The following is a 27,737-nucleotide window of genomic DNA, read 5'->3' as shown; positions in this document are numbered from 1 at the left end:
ATTCGAGGGTTCTTAATTATATTTATTTTAAGTCATCAAAAGTGAAATATAAGCAGTGAAGGTCACGATCCACACATGGATCAGACCACGTTATTTAAATAATAGACCAGTCCAGACCTTAATCCTAAATAAAAAAAACCAGCCTTCCCTAGTTTAATCTTTGTTTTATTATTTTATTATATATAAAATTATTTTGTGTTAACAATATCAAAACAATCAATATTATAATATTTAATTTAAAATAAAATGTTTTTTTCGACAAACTTTTCGTTTTCATAGTATATTGCAAAATAAAAAAAATCACAAAAAGCTAAAATAACTCCAGAAATATTTATAATGAATAGTCAGGCAAACCAAATAACCCTAACCCTATTAAAAAACCTGACCCAGACGTGTCTGGACTACATTCCTCGAAAAAAGACCGGACTATTGACCTTCATTGAATATAAAGTTAGGTTATTTTAGAAATAGGGCTTGTTAGTGCTAACTAAGCTCGTTCTTTGTTTGGGTCGGATAATAGATCCGTTTGACCAGTCATACCCACGAAAAAAACTAAATATTAAAAAATATAAATTCTCATAAATTTATAACGCAAAAAGAATTATAATAGAAAAAAAAACACGACATTTTTTTTTCATGGTTTGTATTTAAAATTTTTCTAAAAAAATGCGATTTATTTTGATTATATAAAGTGAAATAGAAATAATTTGGCGACTAATTTTTTGCTTCCAATAAACATTTTCTTATATCCTCTAGCAAGGAACTGGCACCTATCCTAAATTTCGTTCTGTTCAACCATTCATTGCCCAGAATATCTACCACCATTGCTTTATACAAAGCAGCCTGAGGCACCGTTTTGACTCCTCCCGCTACCTTAAACCCGACCTATTGTTAGTTTTTTCGAAAATGAAATATATTATAATTATTATTTAGATTTATATTGTATGAATCTAATAAGTGGCTCTCGGTGTAATTAATCAGGAGATACATAATTAATAACTATTTCTATATAGTAGAATCCAACCAATAATGATATGTATTTTCTAGCAGGTAAGCTTAATTTTTTTAACAAGAAATTCCCAATATAAATATCTCTGTTTTAGCTAATATTATCTTAATTACAATATATAATTTTTTAAGATAACTTCTATTCCAGTATTATTATAAAAATCTTTGATCGCCTTAAGCATTGCGTAGGCTGTTGGTGGGTCAGTGCTCTTAGGTTCCTTCCCAGTTGACGATTTAACAAAATCAGTGCCTTATAATTAAATACATAAAAATGGTAAGATATCACGAAATTAGTAAATCTTTTATATACATATTTAAATTTTTTTCTCAAAATATATTTGGAGAAACCTGCCATCATAGCAATATATGAGGCTATGTAAATAAGCAAAGAATCTTGTATATCGCCAACACTGATGATCGTTTTCATGCATACCTTTTGGCCTAGCTTACTTCCTATACTTGTTATGCAATCCCTTTTAGCTTTGATTTCTTGGTAGAGTTCTTTTTATTTTTACATTTTTTTTATATTAAATCAAAAATATATAATCTAATCAATGGAGTGGGGTCTTTAAAAATAATATACTTCTTTATAAAAAAAATAAGTATATTCGAAACAGATAAAAGTATCGGAGATCGAAGATACTTTATATAAAAATTAGCTGATCATTAGTTTTATAAGTTAATAATATTCATCAAAAATAAAAATTTAACTCATGATCAATAAAAAATTTTAAACAAAAATATTTTCATTTGTATTTTCAAATCTCAATTCCTTCTTCCTTTATGGAAGGATATTCAACTTAATGAATTCTTTGTGGACTAAAGGGTTCACTGGGATTATAGGCTTACAAAGTCTAATATAGCTGTGATCTCGGTTTTAAGAATCTCAAATTACTCGATAAATATTTAGTCAAAATATATAAATTATATAAACTTTTATAGCCCTTAAAATTCACTTTGAAAATAAATATTAAATAGTTTAAAAATTCTTGAGCTTCTTCAATTTTTTGGACATCAATATAAATCCTTGTATAAGCTTAAAATATTCTTGAATCTGTATTTAATCAGGCTTGAAAAAATAAATAAATTTTAAATCTTGGCCAGATCAGGCTAAAAAATTATGTCTGCAAGTCTCTGTTATATTTAACTAGGGTTGGGATGAATTAATTAAATTTCTTTAAATCATGATCAATTTCATTTTTGCTAATTATAAACATTTGCTTAATTTTTATAATTTGTTTTATAGTATATATTCATTTTAATTAATATTAGGTCTATTATTATTTTAATTATTTAATATTATTATACTATAATTTGATTTAATCAAAAAATCGGGATTTGTCATAATATATTATTTGAGTTTTTTTATTCCCAAAATTATGAAAAACTAAAAAAAATTCCCATAGTAATTCTTACTTAAATATATGGGCAATAAACATTTCCAGTGTTCACCCAAAGTGGGGTAAATTCAAAATAACCTATTTGTTTTGCTAGAAATACAAAGACACTGAAGGATTTTTAAAAATATTTTTATATATTCTTAAAGAGAATTTTAAGGGCTACAAAATAATATATAATTTATAAATTTTTATAAAGTATTAAATTTTCAGAGTCTAACACTAGATCCACTTGAGTTAGAGCTTCTAAACTGATAATTACTTAATTTGGATATATAACCATCATATAAATTTCAGTCATTTTCAAGTAAGGCAGTCAAAAATCTCGTTTTTATTTAACTTGGAATGAATGACTTATTAAATGTATTGCCTAAAATAATGTGATAGATTTTTAGTAATACAACTACTAATTAATAAACAATACAACTACTAATTTATATTTCAATTTATTTCAAACATCAAATTTTTATTTATTAATTTTCGATAATTCTATCCTATTTTTATATATAATATCTATAAATAATATTTTATTAATTTATTACATTTCCTTCAAACATTTTAAAGTTAGATTTCTTCAATAAACCTCTTTGTAGGTTTACGGTTTCTTGATGAACAACGTAATGTGGTATTTGTATTTGTGTTTGCTTCATTCACTGGCACAACCATTTCTGTAACTTCCAAAGAACTTTCATGATTTGGGATAACTAAATGATTTCTTAACTGATCTGCATGCTTCCGTAATGTTTTCCCAGAAGATTCAACAATATAAGAATAAAGTCCTATTCTTTATTTAATTACTCCCTCTCTCCAACCATTAGTATTTTCATTATTTAACCATATAGGTTGTGAGATTTCAAATTATCTTTCCTTTAAATGTAAATCATGATGAAGGCTTTGTCTATCATTGGCCCTTACTATTTCGTGTTCGGCATTTGGTCGAATCGAATCCAGACTTGTTTTCAATTGCCTCCCAAACATAATTTTACCAGGAGATCTCCCTGTGGAGCTATGCTCTCCCAATCGGTAGGTTGTTAAAACCTGTGTCATAGCTTCTTCGGGATCGCTAATTAAATCTCTCGTCGCATAATACCAACCTTTCAAAGTTCGTCCTGTACGTTCAGCTTCCATTAGTTTTTGAATGATAGGGTGCTGAACGTCTATGACGTATGTTATTTGAATCACAATACCTACGGAATTCCCCAGATAAGAATTGTGGGTCCATTGTCTGACACAATGTACTTGGGTATTCCAAACCTAGCAAACCATTTTTTAGTCGTTTTATCATAGCATCAGCAGAGGTATTCTGCATTAAATCAACTTCTAACCATGGTCTATTTTTCTGGCATCCAGAACATATTTTGATAAAATTTTCTATATCAACATCACATCTGGGCCACCAACAATACAATCTAAAAATAGATTTCATAACATTTTCCCCAGGAGGTCCCCGGTGAATCATTCCTAACACTGCATTTCTTAATTTATTAGGTATAACCAATCTCCCATTCCATTCTATAATATCATGATTTCTTCCCATCGATCATAAAAATTAACTATTTCTTTATCTTTGTGACGATCAAAGTTTCGCCAAATTTGCTGAATATGTATTGCTACTTTTTTTAATATTAAATCTTGCTTCGACTCTTTTCGTAGAATATTTTCTGACAATTGCATATCATCCAAATTAATACTTCAAATATCCAAAGCATGTTTAGAATCTTGATTCTCTTCCGAAATTTCTTGGTGTTTATTAATCAAATCTTGAATTCTAGAATCTAGTGTTATGCAACATTTTTGACAAAATTGCATACTTGTTTAATCATAACCTGACGAGGCATTTCTAAATTGAATGCTATAATCCATGGTAATCCGAAAAGAGGCACCCCAGTTGTATTCATTATTACCACTGATAGAGTCCTTGTCTGTGATCCAATCCTAACATTGACTTGGGTCTCGCCCTTAACGTCTAAAGGATGATCACCATATGCAGTCAATGCACTGGTTGGCCTAATTTTTGGTTGTCCAATACTTGTCCATATATCAATTCCTATCAATGATGCTTGTGCACCAGTGTCAAAATCAAATTCAACATCTAACCCATTTATCTCTGCAGTTAGTTTTGCTCGATTTTCTTGATTTTGTTGAATCTTCCAAATATTATGAATAGAATCACTTGATGACACTCTTATATAATTTAAATTCTTTGATTTATAGCAAATTGCAAAATGACCAATTTTTTTACATTTATTACATGCTGCATTTGTAGCTGGACATCTCACTTCTCAGTTATGAATAAAACCACATTTATAACATTTAAGTTTATTATAATCTTTATCATTATTATATTTGTATTTATTATTCTCTTTATCAAATGCATTCTAGCTTCCCATTGAGAAAAGTATCTATAGATTGAAGTATCCAACTCGAATTTATCAAATTTAATAGTAGATAAATCTGCTATTTTTTTTGAATCTCCATTTGAGGAATTATTTTCTCCATTTAAGGAATTATTTTCTCCATATATCATCGCCATTTGTAGTAATACAACTACTAATTTATAAACAATACGACTACTAATTTATATTTCAATTTATTTCAAACATCAAATTTTTATTTATTAATTTTTGAATATTCTATTCTATTTTTATATATAATATCTATAAATAATATTTTATTAATTTATTACAGATTTCTTTCAAATAAATATTTGATTTTTGTTGGATAAGTTTCATAAAAAAGATGTGCAAATTAATTTTATAACCTATTTTTATAAGATATTTAATTTCAAGAAAAATAGGGAAAGATTAATAAAGTGATATTATTTGAGCAGTAATGCAATAAAAATTATTTATAGTTAAAATATCTTACCCTGCCAATTCTTTTCAATTATATTAGCTCTGTCAACAACAATGTCAATTTCATGAGCACCATTAATGATAGAATTCTCAATTCCTTTAATCGATATATCTAAAGGCAATTTTCCATGAGGAAAACTAGTATCAACTAACATGGATATAAATTAATTTTTAATAATTTAAACCTGTGGTTATGGGAATATTTCCTTTTAAATTTTTACACAATAACACATATTTAGGATAGACACATACAGATGCAACTTGTATAATTAAAAATAAAATATATTTATATATTCAATAAAATATACCTGTAGTCTCTAAAGAAATTAATGGATGAGAAGCTGTTTGATACAATTCTAAAATTTTGGATGTGGTATCTATATCATTAAGAGATGTTAAATCTAAATATTCAGTAAATTCTACTAATTCTTTATGCTAATAAAATTTTGATATTTATTCATTAATTATTACAATTACGGTATTCTTGGAATTAATTTTTTCTTTGATATCCGATATTCTTTTTAAAGTGTCTGAAAAATAATTATCTGGAATTGAATTGATCCAGTTAAAATCTATAAAAATTTATTGAATTTTAAAGATATGTGTAAAATTTAATACCAATATCTTTCATGATCACTTTAAAAATCGAAAAGGTTTATCTTATAGAATATAATTATGTCAATCATTATTAGAATAAAATTATTAATGTTGTAAAATAAGAAAGATTTTAGGAATAATAAATATATGGAATTAATATATTTTTTATATTATTCCTACTTTATTATTACTAGTAGATAACCCGTCAAAAATGACGGGGAATGAGAATTTTATTCATTCTCTTACGTTAGATGTTACCTTTCATTTAAAAATCATATCCAATTTTTACCATTCGTATCAAGTCCAACCTTTTAAAACTAAAAGTATTTTTTGAGTCAAATATATTTAAATTACCTTTTACCCCATATGAAATTTTTTGCTAAAATATTACTGATTACCTAATGGCTAATATTTAATATTTATTATGAAAAAATCCCAAGCCAAAAATTTTTTTTTAACCCAATAACCATATTGTATATTAAAATTTTCCAAGCATCCAAGACCTTATTAATTTTTAAAAAATTTCTCAAGCCCATAAAAAAATAAATAAATACGTAGCAAAGACATGATGTCACGATAAGATAGTGAGGACATCGGAAAATTATAATATAGATATCTAAAAAAAAAGATAAACACAGCCATCTTCATATCAAATATCATGCGGTAGTCAACTCCGTCAAATAGATTTTAATGATATCATAAGACTTTTCAATACACCTCAGCTATAATAGTAAGTTTTTTTATACTTAGTGATTTGCAAAAACTCTGTAGACATTAATACTCTGGCCCGTAGCTAGGAAATATCAGTTTAAGGGGGTGGCTATTATTTATTTCTAGTTGTTTTTTTATTTGAATTAGACATTAGAAAAAATTTTGAAGGCTAAATTTAGGGAAAAAATATTAATGATTGCCCCAATGTAATAAAAATTTTAAATATATTTTAGTCATTAAAAAATTTCCCTCCTGTGAACATTACTTATTATTATATTATTATTGAAAATGAACATAAATACAAAAAATCCGACGGCATTGATATAAGGTCACCTTCCCTACTTTCTGTTAGTGCGTTCATATCCTCTCGCTTGTCCTGCGAGCCCACCATTCAAACACTAACAAAGCATCCTGACCCCTTACTCCTACAGGCAATTGATCTATGGATGTCCCTCTCATTCAGCGTCTACATGACAGGATTTTCACTGGATGCAAACCCCCTTCAAAAACCTTTGCCCACTACCATAAAAAATTCCCACCTCTTTATCATTATTTTCACCTATTTATTTATTGATACTCTTTTCAAAGAATTTATAAAGGATAACTTAAATTAATCTATCTCTACTACCAACTATCGATATTTTGTGAATATAAAGAATATATTTTTTAAATAATAAATTCAATTAAAACCTCCATTATTTACAATGAATTAATTATTATGGCATTATGAGATTGCTGAAATATCTAAACCTTTTAAATTACATTTAAAAGGATAGTTTATTTGGAAAACAATGTGTATGATTGTTTGCAATATATAGATTTGGTCAATGAATTGTATTATAATAATACTATAATAAAAGTATTAATTTTTACAGCAATAAATTTCGTCCTATTTCTTCTCAAACCCCCCAAAAAATTTATCCTAAACCCATTAAAGCAGCTTACCCCCTACCCCCTCAAAAAAACAGGATGCAAACTGTTCCTACCCCTCCCGCTCATGTAGACCCTGCTCTCATTAATCGATCCTCCATCGTCGGCATTACAGAAGGATTGGGATAAACCTCTAGTTGGCAACTGTGATGCATTCCTTAAATCGAGTAGCCAACTAGAGGACCATTCTGTACTCTTCTCCATTTCCGGTAGTGGATACGAATTTCTTGAGACCTTCCCATCCCGAAAACTTGACCAGCTCCTAAGCAATGATGAGCTACGTCACGCCATCAGTCCTAGACTGAATTGTGATATGGTAATACCTTATCACTGTATCCTCTGTCAAACGTCGGTCAACTCTAAAAGCCGTCACTCTCCACCAGGGTTGCCAGGTCAAAATTTTCAAATTGCGGGAGAAATTTGGAATTATGAGGGAGAAATATGAAAATTGCGATAGAAATATAAAAATTGATAAAAAAAATTTATTAGCAGCCTTCGGCCGGGATTTTGAATTGACTTAATACAAAGTCGGTAACTATTTTTAAAAATAAAATACGTCTCTATTTATTAGAATATATTAATTTATAAATAAAAACCAACGATCTTTTTTAAATATAAAAGAATGTAAACAAGATAAAATTTTATTTAAAAAAACGATTTAATTTTACAATTAAAAATATATTTTATGTGAATCCCGCAAAACGACCGCAATTGGAAATCTACCGTGTGTGTGTATAACATTATAGGGATAGGCTCTTAATTATCACGTATCACGTTTAAATACATAATAAGGTACTCCAAAAATAAGAAATAATACAGATGTAACTACAGTTGCGGCAATTTTAATCACTTATCTTGTTGTGCAACATTCACAGAGATACTTATAATCACAATGTTGGTAGAATATTTTCTCATAATATTTAACGACTCTAATATAAATGAAAACTATACTTGTAGAACAAAAATGAGCAAGGCTATCAATGTTTTAGGACCTAAATCCAGGAGGTAAATTCTTGACAATTTGAAAGATGGGCATACATATGCAATTCTAACAGATGCATCTAATAAGGGAAATATTGAAATATCTCCCTTGATCCTCCGCTATTTCAACAAAATTAAGGTCGTTTCAATAAAACTATTAAATTTTTTCCCCTCAAATAGTGAAAAATCCAAAGACATCGCTAACCATATAAAGGTAAATATAACAGATTCGAGATTATTAATAAATTGCATGTCAGCTTTCTGATCTAATAATGCCTCAGTGAATTTGGTAGAAACAAAGTGTATTTACAGAATTGAGTCAGCACAATGTTGGTTGCGATATGTTCCTAATACCCGTCATCGATAGAATTTTAAAATTTTATAAACCTTTAAAAATATATTTCTTAAATAAAGATTATAAAAGTTGTCCTAACATTTTGAAAATTTATTTTCAATAATAAATGGCAGAGGTATATTTAGGATTGATTTCACATGTAGGAAATCTACTACATGTTGTTAATGTGCAGTTGTAATCAGAAGAATCTTAACAAAGATTCACAAAATTATGCTGCAGATGAATTCATCTTTACAGTTAAAATTTGACAATATATTTTATGGCGCCATTGATAAAACTATATTAAAATGTTTAAATATTTTAAAAATACCGATAGACATTGATGTCTTGTTTGAGGAGATTGTAATGCTCTCTATTTTTGATTTACAATGTAAAAATATATATATTTTATGCAAATGTATAAATAAGATTTTACAAAATATAAAAAAATATTGAAAATTAAATAGTTATAATGTTAATTATATTTTATTTGAGATTTAAATAATAGAACTAAACGTTTACCGTCGTTATTGAGATATTTATAAATTTCTGGCATGACATATTATAAATTTGTTTAACCATTAGCTCGGCCTCTAATGTTGTTAAAGCAATCCGATTTCTCTCCTTTTTCCAGGCAGTCCTCATCAGGCTAAAAATGCGCTTGGATGAGGCATTAGAATGAGGTAAGGTGAAGACATACTCGCATATTTTTTCCAAGCATGGGGATTTATTGTTATTACGAAAAAATTCAACCCATTTCTCCTCTACTTTTAGTCCATCTAACTTTAAATATTCTGGCTAATTATAAAAAATAGAGAGAATTACAATCTCCTCAAACAAGATATCAATGTTTTTCAGTATTTTTAATATATTTATCAATTTACAAAAACTATCAATTGATGGTTTCTCCAAGGTCATATTGCATTTGTAAATAGAGTTATTAAAATCAAATTTTGATTGCAAATATTCTGAAATTGTCTTAATAAAAATATTTGCTTCATTTAAAAATACATTAATTAGAGTAATATTTGAACATTTTAATATGATATTTTTAGCAATAGCTAAAATTTATTATCAACTTTTATGTAGAGATGAACAGAGCTGTAGCATGATTTTGTGAATCTTTATTAATAAAGAATATTAACAGCATGAAGTAGATTTCCTACATGTGTAACTAATCCAATGATATATATCATTGAACTAATCCCAAATGCGGGAGATTTCCAATTGCGGTAGTTTTGCAGGAAAGAAATGTCTGTGTGTAAACTAAAAAATTGCTGGAGTCTCCCGCTGATGGGAGGAGACATGGTAACCCTGCTCAACACTGCAAGCGCTGTAAAGGCAGATTTATTAGGCATTCAAAATGCAATACAATTGCCAGGGTCTTAAAATCCGCCGGCATCGCATCAACCCTCGAACCAATTGGCCTTTACAATTCCGATGGTAAGCGGCCCGATATTTCGACTATGATCCCTTGAAAGAGGGGGAAATTCCTAACTTGGGATTTCTCATGCATCGATCCTCTTGCCCTTTCCAATATAAATAGAGATGCCATACTAGATGCCAAGGCGAATAAACTAGCTCAATATTCGCCATCTCTTCCCGCTAATTATACATTCCTACCATTAATCGCCACTACTTTAACGTCGTTCGGCTCTCATGCCCTAAACTTCTTTAAAGAGCTAGGAAAACGGATCTCTGCTAGGAACGAGGATCCCAACACCTACGCCAACGATTAGCCATAAACATAGTAAAATATAATTATTTTATTTTTTCAATATCCGAAACCCCGTAATTAAACATCCTATGCATAGTATAGACTTTGGCCATTTTGTTGCCTATTATAATGTTAGCGCTAAAACGGAACTTGAATCTCTTAAAAAAAATAGCAAGATTTAATGACATTATATAATTGTGATTTACTAATATTATTTTTTTTTTACTATTATTATAAATTATCTTGATATAAATTGTCGATATAACGAAATTATAACAAATGGACATTATGTGAAAGTTAAATATCTATTAATTAATAAAACCTTATAAGTTAAAAAATTTTTTATTATGATGATATATGAACCAAGAGGAAATAATATTTTTCTAAAATATAATTTTAAAATCCTGATTATTTGATCAAAAAAATATAAAATAAAAATTTGGAAAACTATAGGGGAAATTTAGAATTCCTTATGTAGCATCTCTATTAATGATCATTTTTCTTAATCCATAGATTTTAAGTTTTAAGAATTAAAAGAAGAGAAAAAGAATATAATTGGAAATAATTATATGGTATCGGAACTTTATATCTGAGAATTGATATTCCATCTCTCGTTTCATCAATGGATTCTAAAATTTTTCTTTCATTAAAAACATATCTATATTGGGGTAACTCGGCGGGCATATATAGGTGAAAACCTTTGTGTATATTGGCGAAAACCGTATTTAAATTGGGGAAACCACTGCATATATCGGTAAAAGTCATCGTGTACGAGTTATTAATTTAAAGCTTGTAAATTTGACCGGATTTACACTGTGTAAATTAAGAATGTACGGGTAAATTAGGAATAGTACGGCTCAACTTAAAGGATGCTGTGTTCAATGATTCATGCGGGTCCATGTGTGGTAAGGATGAAGCAATGGGGGCAATAATATGCGTGGTGGTCTGGAATGAGCAAAGAGTTAAGATATAAGCCGGAGCTGCGTGATGTGAATTTAATGAGTACGCCAAATATAGACAAAAAAAAGTGCATGGCCGATTGCTATACAGCTGTGAAAGCGCATTCACATTGATTTTATTAATTTTGGAAATAAGATATATATACACTTGTAGTAGATGCTTATTCAAAGTGGGCTGGAGTATGAAGAGGTAAAAGGATTGACGACTCAAGTAATAGTAAAAACATAAAAAATCCATAGGCCCGGTTCGGGATGGCCAGAATAATATAACTAGAGTCAAACCTTAAGTAGAAACTTGAAGATATTTTGTACTTAAACTCGGGCAGAGGATATCACCTAAGCTCGGCCAGGAGAAAATAGTGGCTCTGGTCAAAAATTGGTTTTGAAGATTGAAAGATGAGGAAGGAGTGTATTATAATAATTGTCGGAAGGGGGAAGAACAAATACCTGCAGTTCCTTGGGCGTCGAACTAGGATTTTATTGAAACAAACATCAAATAAGAAGGGGGAGGCAAATGAAACATCGGAATTAGCGGTAATACAAACGATTTGGCCTCGAATTTTTGGAGTACCAGAAAATGGAAGTCTGGGTGTGATAATTGAAAATATTGGATGAAAAATGATTTATATAAATTAGACAAAGGACCAGTTGCGAAAGAGGATGAAAGGTAGTTAAGAGGGAGTTTTGAAGCATTTAAGGATAAATAAGGACGTGTTTTTTTCAAAAAAGGTGAATGTATGTAAGCTATACTTTTGTGGGAGTTTTTTGACAGGTTTAGTTCTTCGTGAATGGCTTATATTTTATAAAAACTACCGAGTCATAATTTTGTATAAAATCTAGAATAAATCTAATGCAGCTAAGAAAGATTTGGGGTCATAATAAATAAACCGTTTACGAGATATTACTAACTATAATATATGTCCGATGCCTTATAGACCATGCGAAAGCACTGAAGGATGAATGCCTAAAACTCGATTCCCTATGTCAAACATATGCATCTCAATATTTTTTTTATTATATATACAATAGGTGTTTGAGAGACAAATTATAACAATAATATTTTAGATATATAAAAGAAACGATTATATTTTAAAATATTAACATCAAATCCAAACGTGTCTATTGTATCGTCTGCAATCTTCCCCGCTCATGTATACATCTTTAAACTCGTCTGGAACCGGGGCTAAAACATCATGGCTTCCTTCGATACTTTTTGTGGGTTTGATTTCGTGAATAACGCTGACTTCCCCAGTCTCTAGGTTAATCCTAGTGTTCATGACGTCAGAGTCCGATACGGGAATTCCATTTGGAAACCGTAATGGGATTATTCTTATTAAATGTTTTACCTGCCATAGCTTTTTGCATATATCACTGGTATTTTTCATAACTACCCTCTGGGAGTACTTGAAGAAACATAATTTTATAGTAAAAAAAATTAATGTATTTATTTTTATTAATAAGATTTTGAAATGTGCATGTTTGTTAACTTCATAGGCTATTTTATTTAAAAATATATTTACATGAACGTTTTAGAGAATAAAAAAGAAAAAATTATATTTATAATATAAAGGAGTACTTTAATCAAAATTTATGAAAATAAATATTTCTCCTTAAAAAAAAACTAGTTAACAATTTATGATAAAAATTTTTTAGTTTAAATGAATTTATTTTGTAATTATTTTTTTTTAAAATTAATTGAATAATATAATTTAATCAATTAATCATTATTTATTGTTAGTTTACGAATGTCATTAATCTAATCTATTAAAATTTATAAACAAATATAGAAAAATATCAACAAATTTTATGCATAAATTGTGTTAATTAATTATTTTTGAATTTTTTTTTAAGATTAAAACTAGAAGCATCAAAATTTTACCTTAATTATAGCCACCAGAATCAATTGACAGTTTTCTATTATAATAATGCAATTTTTGCCTAATTTATAAAAATTTATATTAGGTTTCCATACATTTTGAAGCAATAATAACCCCTTATATCTCAAATTGTTCCTTACATTTTGAACATTAATTAATAGTTTGCTTTTTGTTACATACACTACTACATAGTTGTCAAATTTAGTTCTCTTATATTTTATTTGTAACCAACTATATCACAAATTTTGGTTAAATTTTCAATCATCTAAATTAATTTTATTCTAGGAAATTTGTTTATATATTAAAATTTAATAAATCTTACAAAATATGTATATATTAAGCTAGAACTAACAAACTATTTTATTATTATGTTCAATAATAATTAAAATATTCGAATGTCTCTAGTTTTCAAGTTAATAATTTAATGAATTTAATAAAGCTTACAAAATATGTATATATTAAGCTAGAACTAACAAACTATTTTATTATTATGTTCAATAATAATTAAAATATTCGAATGTCTCTAGTTTTCAAGTTAATATTTTAATGAATTTAATAAAGCTTACAAAATATGTATATATTAAGCTAGAACTAACAAACTATTTTATTATTATGTTCAATAATAATTAAAATATTCGAATGTCTCTAGTTTTCAAGTTAATAATTTAATGAAATTTTAATATGCTAAAGTAAATGTGATATTATGTTGAATAAATGATATTTTATCAAAGCCTTAATTTTTTAAAATTAATATTTATATAAGAGATCTACAGACCAAGCTTTGAGTAGATCTAAAATGACATTAAATCTAGCCAAGCACCCAAGATTAATTAGTAAGATAATTAAAATCTGCACCAGGTCAGACTTATAAACTATCTAAAACTTGGGCATGGGCTAAAAAAAATTATTTGAGTTGGTAAAATAGAAAATAAATCCAAGCCAGCTTTGAAAATTTTTACAATAAGGGTTTCTGATTTATATTATATATATAATTTCTCTTATTATCCTATATGCATCATATGTACATATAATTCTTAGTTAAAAATGAATTGATATTTTCTATAAACATAAATAGTTACTTTAATATTTTTATCTAATCCCACTTCTTTCAAAGCTTTTAGCTCATAATGAGGAAGGTAATAAGGTGGTTTAACTTTATAAACAAGCATTAACTTAAATGGCATAACTCCTGGTGATAATTCGTGTCCTTAACAGAAGAATATGTATATTTAATCTATATATCAAACCTGCATTGTCTAAAATATTTTGTGGAATTTGAGGCCGATAAATACTAGCGTTAGGTTTCTTAAATAGAGCTGCGGTTTTAGTTATGTTTCTTATAACATGTGCTGTTTTCGTAAACTTATTTAACATATTGAAATATGAATGTATGCTAAATTATATTATATAAGGTAATATAAGTTTTAAGTGATAGCTCTATTATAGAATCATTTTTATTTAGTTATATTAAATATGATCTATTAAGTATTTTAATTTGAACATTTGAGTAAGTATACAAGTTACTACTGAAAAAGTCTCTGAGAGATCTAACCTAGTGTTGCTAAAAAGCCCGATTTAAGTCGATTTTTAGAGACGCCTCAATTAAGATTATTAACTAAAATAATGTTATGTAAGTCCGATGATTTTGCTATAGATGGTAGAAAGGTTTTGGCTTCTACTTGCAAATCTTCACCCAAAGCCTATGCACTAAATTAAGTATCTACATATCGCAGAAGTTTACCCAATTAAGGTTTATGCTTCAAAGATCCAAGTTTACAAAAATTTCAAATTAATTATAGCGCGAGTTCTAATTTTGAAATAATACTTGATTTTACCAGAATCATATTTCTACATGTATAGAGCAACCTACCATATAATTTTCAGACAATTTTATCATATAACTGTCTCGTTCGCTATATTAATAGACTTTCCTTTCTAACCATAAACCATTACTAATAATGGCTGATCGTTGTCGAGGAACAGTATCAAGGAATTATGAAAGAAATAACGAGGAACATTATTGAGGAACATTATGAAAGTTTTATTATATATTATTATTATTATTGTTTTTTTATCGAAAAGGAAAAAATTAATATTATTATTTTATCGAAAAGGAAAAAATTAATATTATTATTGTTTTTTTATCGAAAAGGAAAAAATTATTATTATTATCGTTTTTTTTATCGAAAAGGAAAAAAACTATTTATTATTATTATTTTTGTTTTGTGATGAATAACGATGATGGGGTAGAAAGTGAATATATAATGGAAGCAAAAGAAAAAAATTGATTATGATATGTTTTATTTTGTAAATTTTAATTGATGTATGTTGCGTGAAAGAAATAATAAAAGGAAATAAAAAACCTACCGTAAGTAAAAATAGAAAAAAACAAAATATATTTATATATATATAAAACAAAAAAGGATAATAGTAAGAAACCATTTCCAATATAGGAGGATTAAGACGATTTAAATAATCGTAAAGAAAATATATCCATTATATTTAATATTACCACATTTTTATAGCCATATAATATCTTTTTTAAACTCAAAGCACTCTTAGCAATAATATTTGATGAAACTACTAATCCTCAATAAAAGTTATGTCTAACTTAATGGAGTTAGCTAACAGCAATCAATAATGACTAGACAACTTTATTGAAAATTTTTTACAAAAGATATTTCAATTAATAAAAAAATGTAATGTAAAAATATTATGTATAAAAAATACTTTTTTTTATTTACAACGTATTGAAAAAGAGTTATGTTTTAAATTTATTTTGATGATGGCGATGGTTAAAAAAATGTAATTATTTTATATCATCAATGATTCTATATTATTAATAATATATTTAGTCAACGTGTATATTTATGTTGGTACCTTTTATCACTTAAGAACATAAGTGAAATTACGTAATTGTTAAAATAAGTATATTAATTCAATTTATAAATTTTTATCGAAAATTGTAAAAGAAATAATATTTTTTTAAGTTAGTATTCAATTGTGTTGATATTTAAAATATAATTTAACTTAAAGATAAAATTTTAAGTAATTTGTATTAAATAGCGATTATTTTTAAAATGGAATAAAAGATTAAGGTCAAAAAAAAAATTTGAAGCACATATTTATTTACAAGAGTTAAATAATAAATATATTCAAATGCTAGAACAAGTTATGCAGTAAGCTATTTTTCTAAATTATACATCATCTTCCAATCTTAGTAATTTACTAGAAGAGTTGGATATTCAATAATTAAACTTCTAAAATAATTAAATACAATTAAAGTTTTGAGTTTCTACAATCTATCACCACCTTGGTCTATATTATTGAATCATCGAATCGCTTATTTGGAACAGTCAAATGCTCATCAGGGATAGAAATAAGGCTTTTAGACATTTGAGGAGTGCTAAATCGATCGTGAGAAAACTTTGACGAATTTCCGTTCTCATTTTTCTCATGATTAATATGTCCTGGGTCGAGATGTATCATCTCTAAATGGTTTTTATTACCTGATTCGTAACTATCCCTATCTTCTTTAAAAGAAGAATTCATTAAAGTATGTTCTGCATCGATCTTATCTAACTCGGCGCGACTTAGGTGATCGACTATACCGGCTCCTATACCATCGCCCAACACATTTACAGACGTTCTTATGCGATCTCTTATATTTTTAAATATTTATTAAATTTGGGAATTAGAATGTACATTAAATTAAACCTAATTCAAAACTATGTTAAAAATCATTAAAAATATATCTATAGGCACCACTGACCGAACTTACATCATCATCCAAATTTTATTTATATATATACTTATAAATACTTACAGTAACCAATCCACAGCAACTATTAGACTAATGTCTTTAGTCGGTAGTCCTACGGATGATAAAACTAATAACATAGTAACCAAACCTGCACTCGGTACACTTGCCGCGCCTATACTTGCTATGGTTGCTGTTAAGCTATAAAGATATTTGAATATAAATTTTTAGGATTTTTTTTGCATTAAACGATATTTATCCTTATTTTTCCGCTAAACACGAAGAAAAATTAGTAGGCAATATGTATTGTAAACAAATATAAAACAATGGTATGTAAGATTAAAAATAATTTTGAAAAATTTAAACCTAACTGTAATAATTTGTGCGGCATTTAGTTTAATCCCATTTATTTGAGCTATAAACAATGCCGCTACTGCTTCATAAAGAGCCGTTCCATCCATATTTATAGTGGCGCCAACGGGTAACACAAATCTGGTGACTCTTTTATCTACTTTGTTAATTTCTTCCAGACATTTAAAAGTTATGGGTAAAGTTGCAGAGCTTTATTAAAGTATATATATATTTTATTTTTTAATTTAATATTATGATGTCTATAAACATCAGTATACTCTTTGCTAAATCTGCTAGTTTTTTTAAACTCACTTAAAAAATTTCGCATTTCTGTAGTAATAATTCGTAGTTATCAATTATTACATTTGCATTCTCTGTTTTCCGAAGCTATGAGGATATTATTTAAGGGTCTGTTAGCCAGAATAATAATTATTTCAAAGTAAAGGGCTTTTCAAAGAGTTGTTTCCATAAAATTATCATTAATGATTACACTCTACTAAATTGAAATAGAGCAAAAAAATATTTTTACAGATGCGAATTATTTAAAAAAATACAACTATAAATATTAAGTAACATTAAATGGGGACAGAGTAAATCAAGATTTAAAAAATAAAAACACAATATAAATAAAAGGTTTTTTTAAAATTAAAATAGCACTTAAATCCAATTTGAGGGGAAATTGCCTTTATTACAGCTGGTTTATTTAAATTTCTATTCGTCTATTTACAAGCATATGACCTGTCAAATTAGACAAGTAAATTTAATAAAAAAGGATTACATTCTATGAGTTGAGCGATTATTAAAACGTTTATGAGTAACCAAGGTTAACTTTATCGCAGTGATGGATTCTCGATAGAAATAACATATTCATGGTTATACTTATATCATAATTAGTTTTCATATATTGTTTTAAAATCAAAATCAAAACCATTATTTGTTTTTTATATATTTTTTTAAGATGTCTTTAATAATTTATTTAATTATATTTTTAAATCACCTTTTTAAATGCAATTTCTTAAAAATCGATTATAACTTAAATAATTAATGAAATCATAAAAGAATACCATATAAATTAATAAGGAACATCCATAAATAGAAAGGGCTGAAATTTTGTATAATTACCAAATTGATAGTTAAAGGGAGTGATATAGCTTATTCCTCAGATTACTACTGTGAGGAGTACATATTATATACCCCTATGTCATTTCGATAACGTTCTTCCTTGTTTACTTTGGTTATTGGGGGTTGGAGACAAGACACAGGAGGTACAAACAATGAAAAAAAAATATAATTAAACAATCCCTTGGCGAAATATCCTAAAACTTTAACAATTTCATGATAATATTTGATTGAGTACTAATTTATATGTATATTATTTATTATGTATAACCTTGAAGAAGTTCCCAAGGCGGTGACCCAGGCTTGCAACATTCCTCTCATGAAAATGTAAGGATTTTTTCTGGTCAAACCAAAATACAATAAAGGTAAAACTATCAAAGCATGTATGGCCAGACCGGTTATAACGGTTACCATATACATTCCCAACTGTTCCACTAATTGTGCTATGTTTTCAATGGACAGAATTTTACCGGCTATCAAACACATAATACCTAAAGGTGAGTACCTATTAACCAATATATATAGAATAATTTAAATATGCTTTTGAACAATTTTAAATATAATTTTGATTATCTTTATTTCTTTTAAATATTTTTTAAGTTTAAATATTTTTTAAGTTTAAATATTGTACATAATATATATATATTTTTTTACTTACCACATAATCAAGTAAACGAGTCTCATGATGATATCATTTAACACGTTAACAAATTCTATCATGATGCCAGCCTTTTCTCCCATCTGTCCTACTATTATACCGAAAGCGGTTGAAAATGTTATGATTCCTTGAAAACAAACACATATGGAATAGAACAGGTTAATACTTTAATCGTAAAATTTTTTATTAAAGGCATACTAAACTCAAAAAAAAAATGAAGAAATATATACGCATTTTACTTAAACCTATTAATCTTTTTAGTATCGAACTTTACCCTCTCCGCACTTATAAAATGAAACGGACCAATCAAATGGGACCTCACGCAATCCTTTTGTTGGATTGTTCCAAAATTTTAAATCGGACCGGATCTGGCTCGCAGGTCGGCATATTAATTTTATTAAAATGTTTTGTTTTCCTAATTTATTTTCCTCCAGCGTTTATAATTTATCCGCTTTCGTTTGAAATATAGTATACTTTTTTTTTCAATATAGTCCAATAAAAAAAACAAAATTTGGATCAATTGGTCTTATAATAAAATTTTGAAAAATAATGGATATGTAACTACGATTGGATGTGTCCTACTAAAGTTTTTTTTTCTCTAATCTGGCCTGATTTAAAACAAATAAGTGGGATGCATGTCTCTCTAATAAATAACTGTATTTCAAGGACATAAGGACATAGATAATCAAGTATAAATAAAAATTTATATCTCAGCGAGGGATATAACCTAGAACATTCATATTGTTATTGTATTCCAATCCCCTCTGTAAAACAACGTGAGAGTTTGAATGATTCGATGCGTTTCCTGACAAAATTGGAAGAGTGTGTGAAGGGTTGCTCGCGATAACTTGAGGAGTATTGACTGTTACATTTTTATAGACCGTGCCTATACTTTGAAAACAGGATTTGATCAAGTTTTCGGGAAACATATTTCTATCGAAAATAGAAAATAGGAAGGATTAAAATATAAATATAGCAATGGATGCGACTTTATACACATTTTGGTCCACTAAAGTTATCATATATTTATTTTCCCCTTTTTCTTTTATTAATTTATACTTCGATATTCTCTGTAAAGCATTATAAAAAAAAACACAAATCAAAAACTATGTAAATAATAATAGATATATATATATTATAATAATAATAGGCATATATATATTATTTTAAAGTATCGCAATTATATATGGATTCACAAAAAAATGTATAAGATTAGAACTCAACCGATACTAAATGTCAAACATTAATGTTGGAAGATTCTTGACAAAATTCTTTAAATTTAAGTAGGGGAGACCGGGGTAAAACGATAGGCATTTTGCATATTTACTATAAAAATTTTAAACAAGAGTCAAACACAACAAATTATAGATCAATGTGTAGCCCCATCCCTCTTCTATAAGATAAAAAAAAGTGTAGCCCTCTATCTATAATATTTTAGGAGCTATGATTTGTTATGTAAAACTACTCATTTTCGCCATGCACTAGGGTAAAGTGGTTAAAATAATATCTGACACATATTTATTGTTTTATTTAACAAATATTACAAATTTAAGATTTATTTATGATTTTTAATTAAAAACTAATCGATACAATAAGGACATGTAAAATAATTATCATAATTAGCACATTTAGAATGTGCCCATTCAAGGCACATTGTACATTTTAGCCATTCATCGCCCTCGCGACTATTTTTATAGTTTTTATTACAAATAACACATAAACAATTATTTTTTGATATCTTTTTTTTCTCTGAATTAATAATTTTTTTTATAAGGTGTAGATGTTAATATTTCTGAATTCTTTTTTTTAGATATTTTATCCGATGAAATATTGAATAATTTTGGAATAGGTATTATAGATGAAGGATTGAATACTTTATTATAATTTTTTGAGCATGATGGTAACATATCATGATAGGGTTCATCAATATCATCTGGAACATTTTCGTTCAATAATATAGATAAATCACTATCATTATTTTGAGTCACTGTAATATTTTCATCATTATTTTCAAATTCAATATTTGAGCTAGCATTTGAATTATTACAGCAGATATAATCTTGTTCTGTAAATATATTTGGGTTTAAAGGAAATATGCCACATGCTAAGAACCCATTTAATATATTATTTGGTGTCACTGCCCTTGGTATTTCATTTTTTAACACTCCTGGAATATCATAAATCTGAAATTGTTGCCCCACATGATTTCTCATCCATGTGTCAATAGCTCCATTATAAAACTTTTTCAATGGCCCATAAACTGCTTTGTCTAATGGTTGGAGTTTATGCGAGCAATGTGGTGGAAGTGTTAGAATAACAATCCCATTGGAGCGACAATAGTTTATAACGGAAATTGAACAATGAGAGCTATGGTTATCTAAGATTAATAAGACATTTTTCTCATTGGATGCACTAGAATATTTTTTAAAGTGTTCCAAAAAAGATAAAAATTCCTCCTCTTGCATGCAACCCGATGTGTTTCCCACACCCTTAGATCCAATAGGCCCATCACGAATAAAGTGATCTTTGTATCGTTTTCTTGGAAAAATAAAAATGGTGGAATGCTATGGCATTGATGGCTAAACATATTGTAACTAACGTTCCTCTTTCTCCTGACGTTATAGAGCCGACTTGTTTGGCACCCTTCTGTGCTATAATTTTTGCAGGAGTTTGAACGGTGGTGAAACCACTTTCATCTGCATTCCATATATTATGTGGTTCAAAGTTATAAGAATTATATAGCTTAATTAAATTTTCAAAAAATTTATTGACATTTGTGGATTGAAGCCATATGCTCTTGCTAGACTAGTAGCTTCAGGGGTACGAATCGAAAGTTGGGAATGTCGTTTTCTAAACCCCATAAACCAGTTCTCTCCAGCCATACCATTAGTTGTCCAGCTTTCTGGGAAAGATTTGCCATATTCTTTAGCAAGCTGATATGCAAATCCTCTTATCTTGTTTATTTATAAAATAAAACTATTTCATTTTAATAATTAACAATACCAGTTCCATAGAGTTAAAATGATATATAATTAATTAAATAAATTGAATTAATTTCATAATTTTAATAATGCTCAATTGGTAACTTTAATATTAAATATCAATATTTATTTGATTATAATAAATGAATGAATGAAAAATTTAATGTGAATAATTTATATTTTAACCGTTTTACCCATAACAGCTTTACCCCTAGGTGACATATATTATATATATCGTTATTGCGTGACTTCTAATATAGCTAAAGATGTCAGATAAATTTTATTTTATAGTTAATACATTAAGAAACATGTGTGCCAAATTTTGAATTCTGAGGATATGTAAATTTTACTAAAAGCAAAATATACTAGAGATTGATTTTTATATTTTTTGGGTAAAAAACAGTTTTTTGACAAAATTTATAAAACCAGGTAAGTTTTTTAAAAGATGAACATAGGTAAGAAATTAGATATAAAAATACATCTTCACACCAAATTTAAGGTCTTTATACTCAATGGATAAAAAGTTATTCGCGTTAACATTGTTACCCCGTCAATCGCTTTACCCCGGTCTCCCCTAATATTCGACTAAATGTTCTATATATTATAAGTCAATTATTTTTTATTATATTACGAGAATATCACCTGATGAGATCCATAAAGGCGTCTAAAGAAGATGGAGGTTCAGTTGTTTCCTCCTCGGTGGCCAAATGTTTTTTAATATCAGGATTGCCGGGATGTATTATAACAACTAAGATTATTCCCAGAACGACCGCCATTATTGTCGTAGATATGTAGTAAACCAATGCTCGATAACCTACTTTGCCACTTGATTTGGCATCCAGTTGAGATAGGCCTTAATAGTTAATTCATATAAAGAAACATTTTGTTTGGCAGAAATGAAATGGGAAAAATTATAATGAGTATTTTTGATTATATTATTCAGTCACAGTTAATAAAATAATTTCGCTTTGAAACTATTCAAAAAAAAACAGTCAAGATATATTATGAAATTATATAATATTACAATATTATTCTATTTCCAATAAGGATCAAGGTTTATTATGTCTAACAAACTCAATATAAATATTCTTAAAACTGAGATTGTGGTATTCTTATGAAATAAGACTTTCAGGGAATAGTCATTTTAAACAAAAAAAAGGTGAAAACCAATTATTATTTTAATAAAAATGTAATATAGCCAAAGGCCTACAATTAGTGGACTTAAAGATCTCCAACAAATTTTATGGGGATATTGCCCCACCCCCTTCCACTAGCAAAATTCTGAATACACCAGTGGTAGGTGTATCTAGAAGAATTTATTATTAGCTTAAAATGATTTTTACGAGAACAGGAAAATTTCCGAAGGGGGGGAGTTTTACTATGACTATAGTTAATGGGATGAACGTTTCTCGGAATATACCATTTATCATGGTAATTCGCTCTTTTATTTGTTCATATATGATTCCAAACTATTTAAAATTATAACAAAACATTTAAAAAATATTTAATAAAAAAATTTCAACGCAAAAAAAATAAATATAAATGATATTTTTTACCCGAAATCAGACTAGAAATTATGAGAGGTAAAATAATCATTTTCAACATTCCCATCAGCAAATCTCCTGGGAATGTTATTAATGTTATAGTCAGTAGATTTGGCTTGAATCCGCGAACAATTACACCTAGCAGTAGGCCAGCGAAAACAGCGGCAATGGTTAACACTAACAAGACATTTTTATTGAGCCATTCTACCAACTTAAATATATGATTAATATTAATTTTATAAATTTTATAATGAGTAATATCTTTTAACCATAATATTATATAGTTAGTTAGAGGGAAATGATAAAATATGAAAGAATGATTCCTTTTCTAAAAGCAATTTAAAAATTTCTTAAAATGATGTTTTGAGGGCTTCCAATGTTCTTTTGTCCTGTAAAAACTTTTGTCTTATTACTAATTTTTAATATAGGAATCGAAGGGAATGCATCATTGGGGAGCTTTTTTTCATGTGAACGTGGCATAGTTTGTAAGATATATGTTGATTTGTGAAAAAATAAAAAAATATATGTTTTAGACGAGATGCATAAAGACAATTTTTCTTAGTGTCACTACTATAAAATCTATTTATTGCCATACCAATAATTGCATTTTGGGGGCAGACTCTTCATAGAAATTTCTGGTCCTCCCCAAACCAAATTTCATTAAATTATTTGTTTTCGTTTAATACCCTTTACTTACATTCAAAGGTGATTTATAATTTAAACATATAGAGGTAAATAAATATTATATAAGTTATTCTAAATAATATAACTTATTTCAGCTATTTATTAGAAACCTAATTTCGTATTATAATATCAGCTGCTTAATCACGATTTATTCTTAAAATTAAGGGACAAAGTATTAGCATATTAGAAAAAGAATATAATCGAAATATGCATTTTTTTAAAAAAATGTCTACCCCCCTCCTTCCTACTCTCCAGTAAACACCAATCAAAAGTTACGGCATATTAGAATTGATGAGCAGAATATATTCAATTAAGTATGTTGAAAATAATTATACTTCCATTATACGATTTCATCAAATAACTAGCAAATTTCTGATTCAACCATTAATTTTTGACTTGCTATTTTATTAAATATTATAATACTAGAAAATAATATAAAAATATAATCGTTTTATCTCTAATATCCACATAATTTGACAACTTCAAAATGTTATCAGAATTGTCTCTTTAGATTGAGTTTAAGACATGTTTTAAAATCTGCAAAGGTTAAAAAAATATTTTTAAAAGTTGAAAAAAACCTATATAATTTATAAAATAACGAAATATTATTTAAATTAAGAAAATTTTATGTTTTATGAAATGGGGGAAAGCAAAGATCTAATTAATCATGACTGAACTGAATATCTGAGGTCAAATGTGATATCTTATACATAAAATATCCAGTGGATAAAATGTTCAGCCAAGAAAATATCTGAACGGACTAAAAATCACAACGTTCCAAATTCCTAGCGGATTAAATTTTAGGTGGCCTAAATGTCCTGGCAGTATAAATATCAGCCGAAGCCCATATTTATTTTTCGAGGGTTCTATATATACTTAATTATAAATTTTTACTAAAAACAAGTGACGCCATTTAAATAGCCAAAACTCTGACTTAAAATAAAAAGTATCAAACTTAAATGTACAACTTTTTTTGATTGTCAAAATTTTATTGCTAGAATGAATTTGAAATTAAACTGGAGGTATTTTAACATTATCTTAAAAACGAAAGTATACTTAATATTAACATTCCTTAAACTCCATGCTTAAAAGATTATTTTTTACGATACTAAACATGGTTATGTTCCTCAATATCAGTGCGGAAACTTGAAACGTAATTTATTTTTCGCTTCTACTATGAATCAATTTTGCCGACAAAAATTGACTGAAAAATATGTTTCAAGAAATCGTTATTTTTGAAAAATTAAACAGACTTTTTTTTAAAATTATTGAATATAAATCAAGAAATATAACTAACACGTGATTAGTTAGTTGTAGTTACTAGTTATAATTTTTAAAATGTAACTGTGACTAGGAACCGATAGGAAAATAAAAAAAAGTATAATATTTTACATTTGCAAACTTTACCATTTTATTATGGACATAATTTTGGCTGCTAAAAAGAAAAGGAGAGAGGGGGGGGGGCTTTTCTAGAGATAGCTTAGCAATTGTGCCTTTTTTCAAAAATGTAAATAGAAAAGGATAAAAAGAACACGATTAAGATATTTTTTACAACTGAATTGTAAATTTGCTTTTATTTAATAAAAAATTTATTACCATATTTTTTAAAAATATAAGCATTTCAGATGAAATTTAATTTGAATATTTTAACAAAAATAATTGTTAAATAACTTTTGTTTTAATTTTTTTTTTTAAATTGCATCTTTTAAGAATCAACATTTGCGCATCACCCCTCATTCAAAATTAGCGCGAATTTGTGATTAATTATACAGAACACGTTATATATGTAATTCACCGCCGCTATTTGGCGCTAACTGTGAATGAAGGGTTGCCCTGACTGTTAGCACTAATTCGTAGTTTGGTGTATTTTTATAAACTTCCGCACGAATTGGCGCTAACTATGATTGCAGGGTCAGTGATACATATATCCATGTTATTTTAGTAATTAATAGATTATTTAAAAAAAATAAAATAAAATTTTTATTTATGTTATCTTAACCTTGGAAGTATTATTAAAAGATTTGTTGACCTTAGAAAATTTTTGCATTGAATTGAGGTCAAATTCACCGCCATTATTTTGGACCATATCTTTATCGATCATTTTATATTTTGAGGTAGTATTTCGATAATCTTCTTCCACAGGATTTAGATGAATCAGCTTCGAGTCAGTTGGTTAAAGACTTTTCCCGTCGTGTAGGATGGATTTTAAACTTTTCCAAAATGATTCCAATTTCGTGATTTATATTGATATTTGTGTTTTTTAGTTAAATAAGGCGCTTTAAAGATATTTTTTTAAAAAATAAAAAATATTATTTATTATTTGAAGACAGTTAGAAAAATATGAATGACGTATTATTCAAGGAAAATAAATATTATTTAGTTTAGTAAATTTTTATGAGAAATATGATACTTCAGGGTATATCAAATTTTTGAAATTATTCAATTTTATCTATTTTTTATTTTTATTTTTAAAAATATTACAAAATACAAATTTGATAGGTAGCACCTTAGAGTAGTAAGCATCATTAACCTAAAATTTTATTATTCTATTTAAAAAAATATAATATATGATTATGCAAAATTAAAACATTTTAAGAATCAAAATAGTAAATGATTTTAAAAAAATATATATTATATAGCGTCAATGTGTTTTTTTACCGTTAATGTGTTAGTTTTTTTAATTATAATAATATTTTTACCGCGTTTTTTAGAACTTAAATATCCTCTTTTACCGGATTTCCAACATATCTCAAACATCTATACTTTATGAATTCCGGACTGTTGTAATTGTGGTAATATGCAAATTTACTAGATTAAGAAAAAATCCAGAGAGGCAAATTATTTAACAAAATTACGAAGCCGAAAGATATTCAAATCTACTCAAGAAAAAAGAGAATTAAATCTCGGTACAAACTGAGACTATGCAAATGTTGATTAAAGAAAAAGGATATATAATGGAGAAATTATGATGCGAAAAAGATGATTAAATTATTATTTTTAACTTAAATTTACTTTTTAATTTTATTTTTTTATATTAATTTTAATTTTTCTTTTATTTTGATTATGTATTTCATTTTGTATTTAATTATATTTATTATTATTTACTTAATAAAGGATTCAACTATAATTTTAGTATATATTTCTTTTTATATTTAGGTTTTGATTTCCAATGTCAAATCTCGCTTTCTTGACAGTATTTATCCACATTGGTGTTGGAGAGCGGAGGAGACAGGGCAATTACAACACGGACAATTTTTACCATTAACCATTGTGT

At 27.3% G+C, this 27,737-nt stretch overlaps 3 protein-coding genes across 6 annotated transcripts; all 3 read right to left on the bottom strand.

Annotated features, from left to right (window-relative positions):
• Positions 1–266: 266 nt before the first annotated feature.
• On the bottom strand, positions 267–5,911 carry LOC135926300 (putative deoxyribose-phosphate aldolase). The gene is made up of 8 exons (XM_065462121.1): positions 5,879–5,911; positions 5,738–5,832; positions 5,569–5,695; positions 5,446–5,520; positions 5,274–5,408; positions 1,357–1,509; positions 1,146–1,258; positions 267–885 (listed from the first exon to the last, which is right to left on the bottom strand). Exons 1-8 carry the CDS (start codon positions 5,889–5,891, stop codon positions 715–717), a joined length of 882 nt encoding a protein of 293 aa, XP_065318193.1. The 5' UTR covers positions 5,892–5,911; the 3' UTR covers positions 267–714.
• Positions 5,912–12,492: 6,581 nt separating this feature from the next.
• Positions 12,493–14,756, bottom strand: LOC135926602 (large ribosomal subunit protein uL30m-like). The gene is made up of 3 exons (XM_065462528.1): positions 14,614–14,756; positions 14,446–14,573; positions 12,493–12,892 (listed from the first exon to the last, which is right to left on the bottom strand). Exons 1-3 carry the CDS (start codon positions 14,738–14,740, stop codon positions 12,593–12,595), a joined length of 555 nt encoding a protein of 184 aa, XP_065318600.1. The 5' UTR covers positions 14,741–14,756; the 3' UTR covers positions 12,493–12,592.
• A 1,794-nt stretch (positions 14,757–16,550) lies between these two features.
• LOC135927218 (excitatory amino acid transporter-like) lies at positions 16,551–26,662 on the bottom strand. 4 transcript variants are annotated; one of them, XM_065463172.1, is made up of 9 exons: positions 26,463–26,662; positions 23,792–23,990; positions 22,878–23,088; positions 19,982–20,187; positions 19,255–19,381; positions 18,868–19,101; positions 17,493–17,687; positions 17,193–17,327; positions 16,551–17,027 (listed from the first exon to the last, which is right to left on the bottom strand). In XM_065463172.1, exons 1-9 carry the CDS (start codon positions 26,562–26,564, stop codon positions 16,685–16,687), a joined length of 1,752 nt encoding a protein of 583 aa, XP_065319244.1. In that variant the 5' UTR covers positions 26,565–26,662; the 3' UTR covers positions 16,551–16,684. The 4 variants fall into 4 exon arrangements, with proteins under 4 accessions (XP_065319244.1, XP_065319245.1, XP_065319246.1 ...); XM_065463173.1 differs by having other exon boundaries at positions 26,493–26,662; XM_065463174.1 differs by having other exon boundaries at positions 16,552–17,027; positions 26,531–26,551.
• Positions 26,663–27,737: the final 1,075 nt, after the last annotated feature.

The sequence above is a fragment of the Gordionus sp. m RMFG-2023 genome, chromosome 3, assembly GCF_954871325.1.
Source record: "Gordionus sp. m RMFG-2023 chromosome 3, tfGorSpeb1-WG-v2, whole genome shotgun sequence".
NCBI lineage: Eukaryota > Metazoa > Nematomorpha > Gordioida > Chordodea > Parachordodidae > Gordionus > Gordionus sp. m RMFG-2023.
This window is presented reverse-complemented; position numbering and strand designations above follow the sequence as displayed.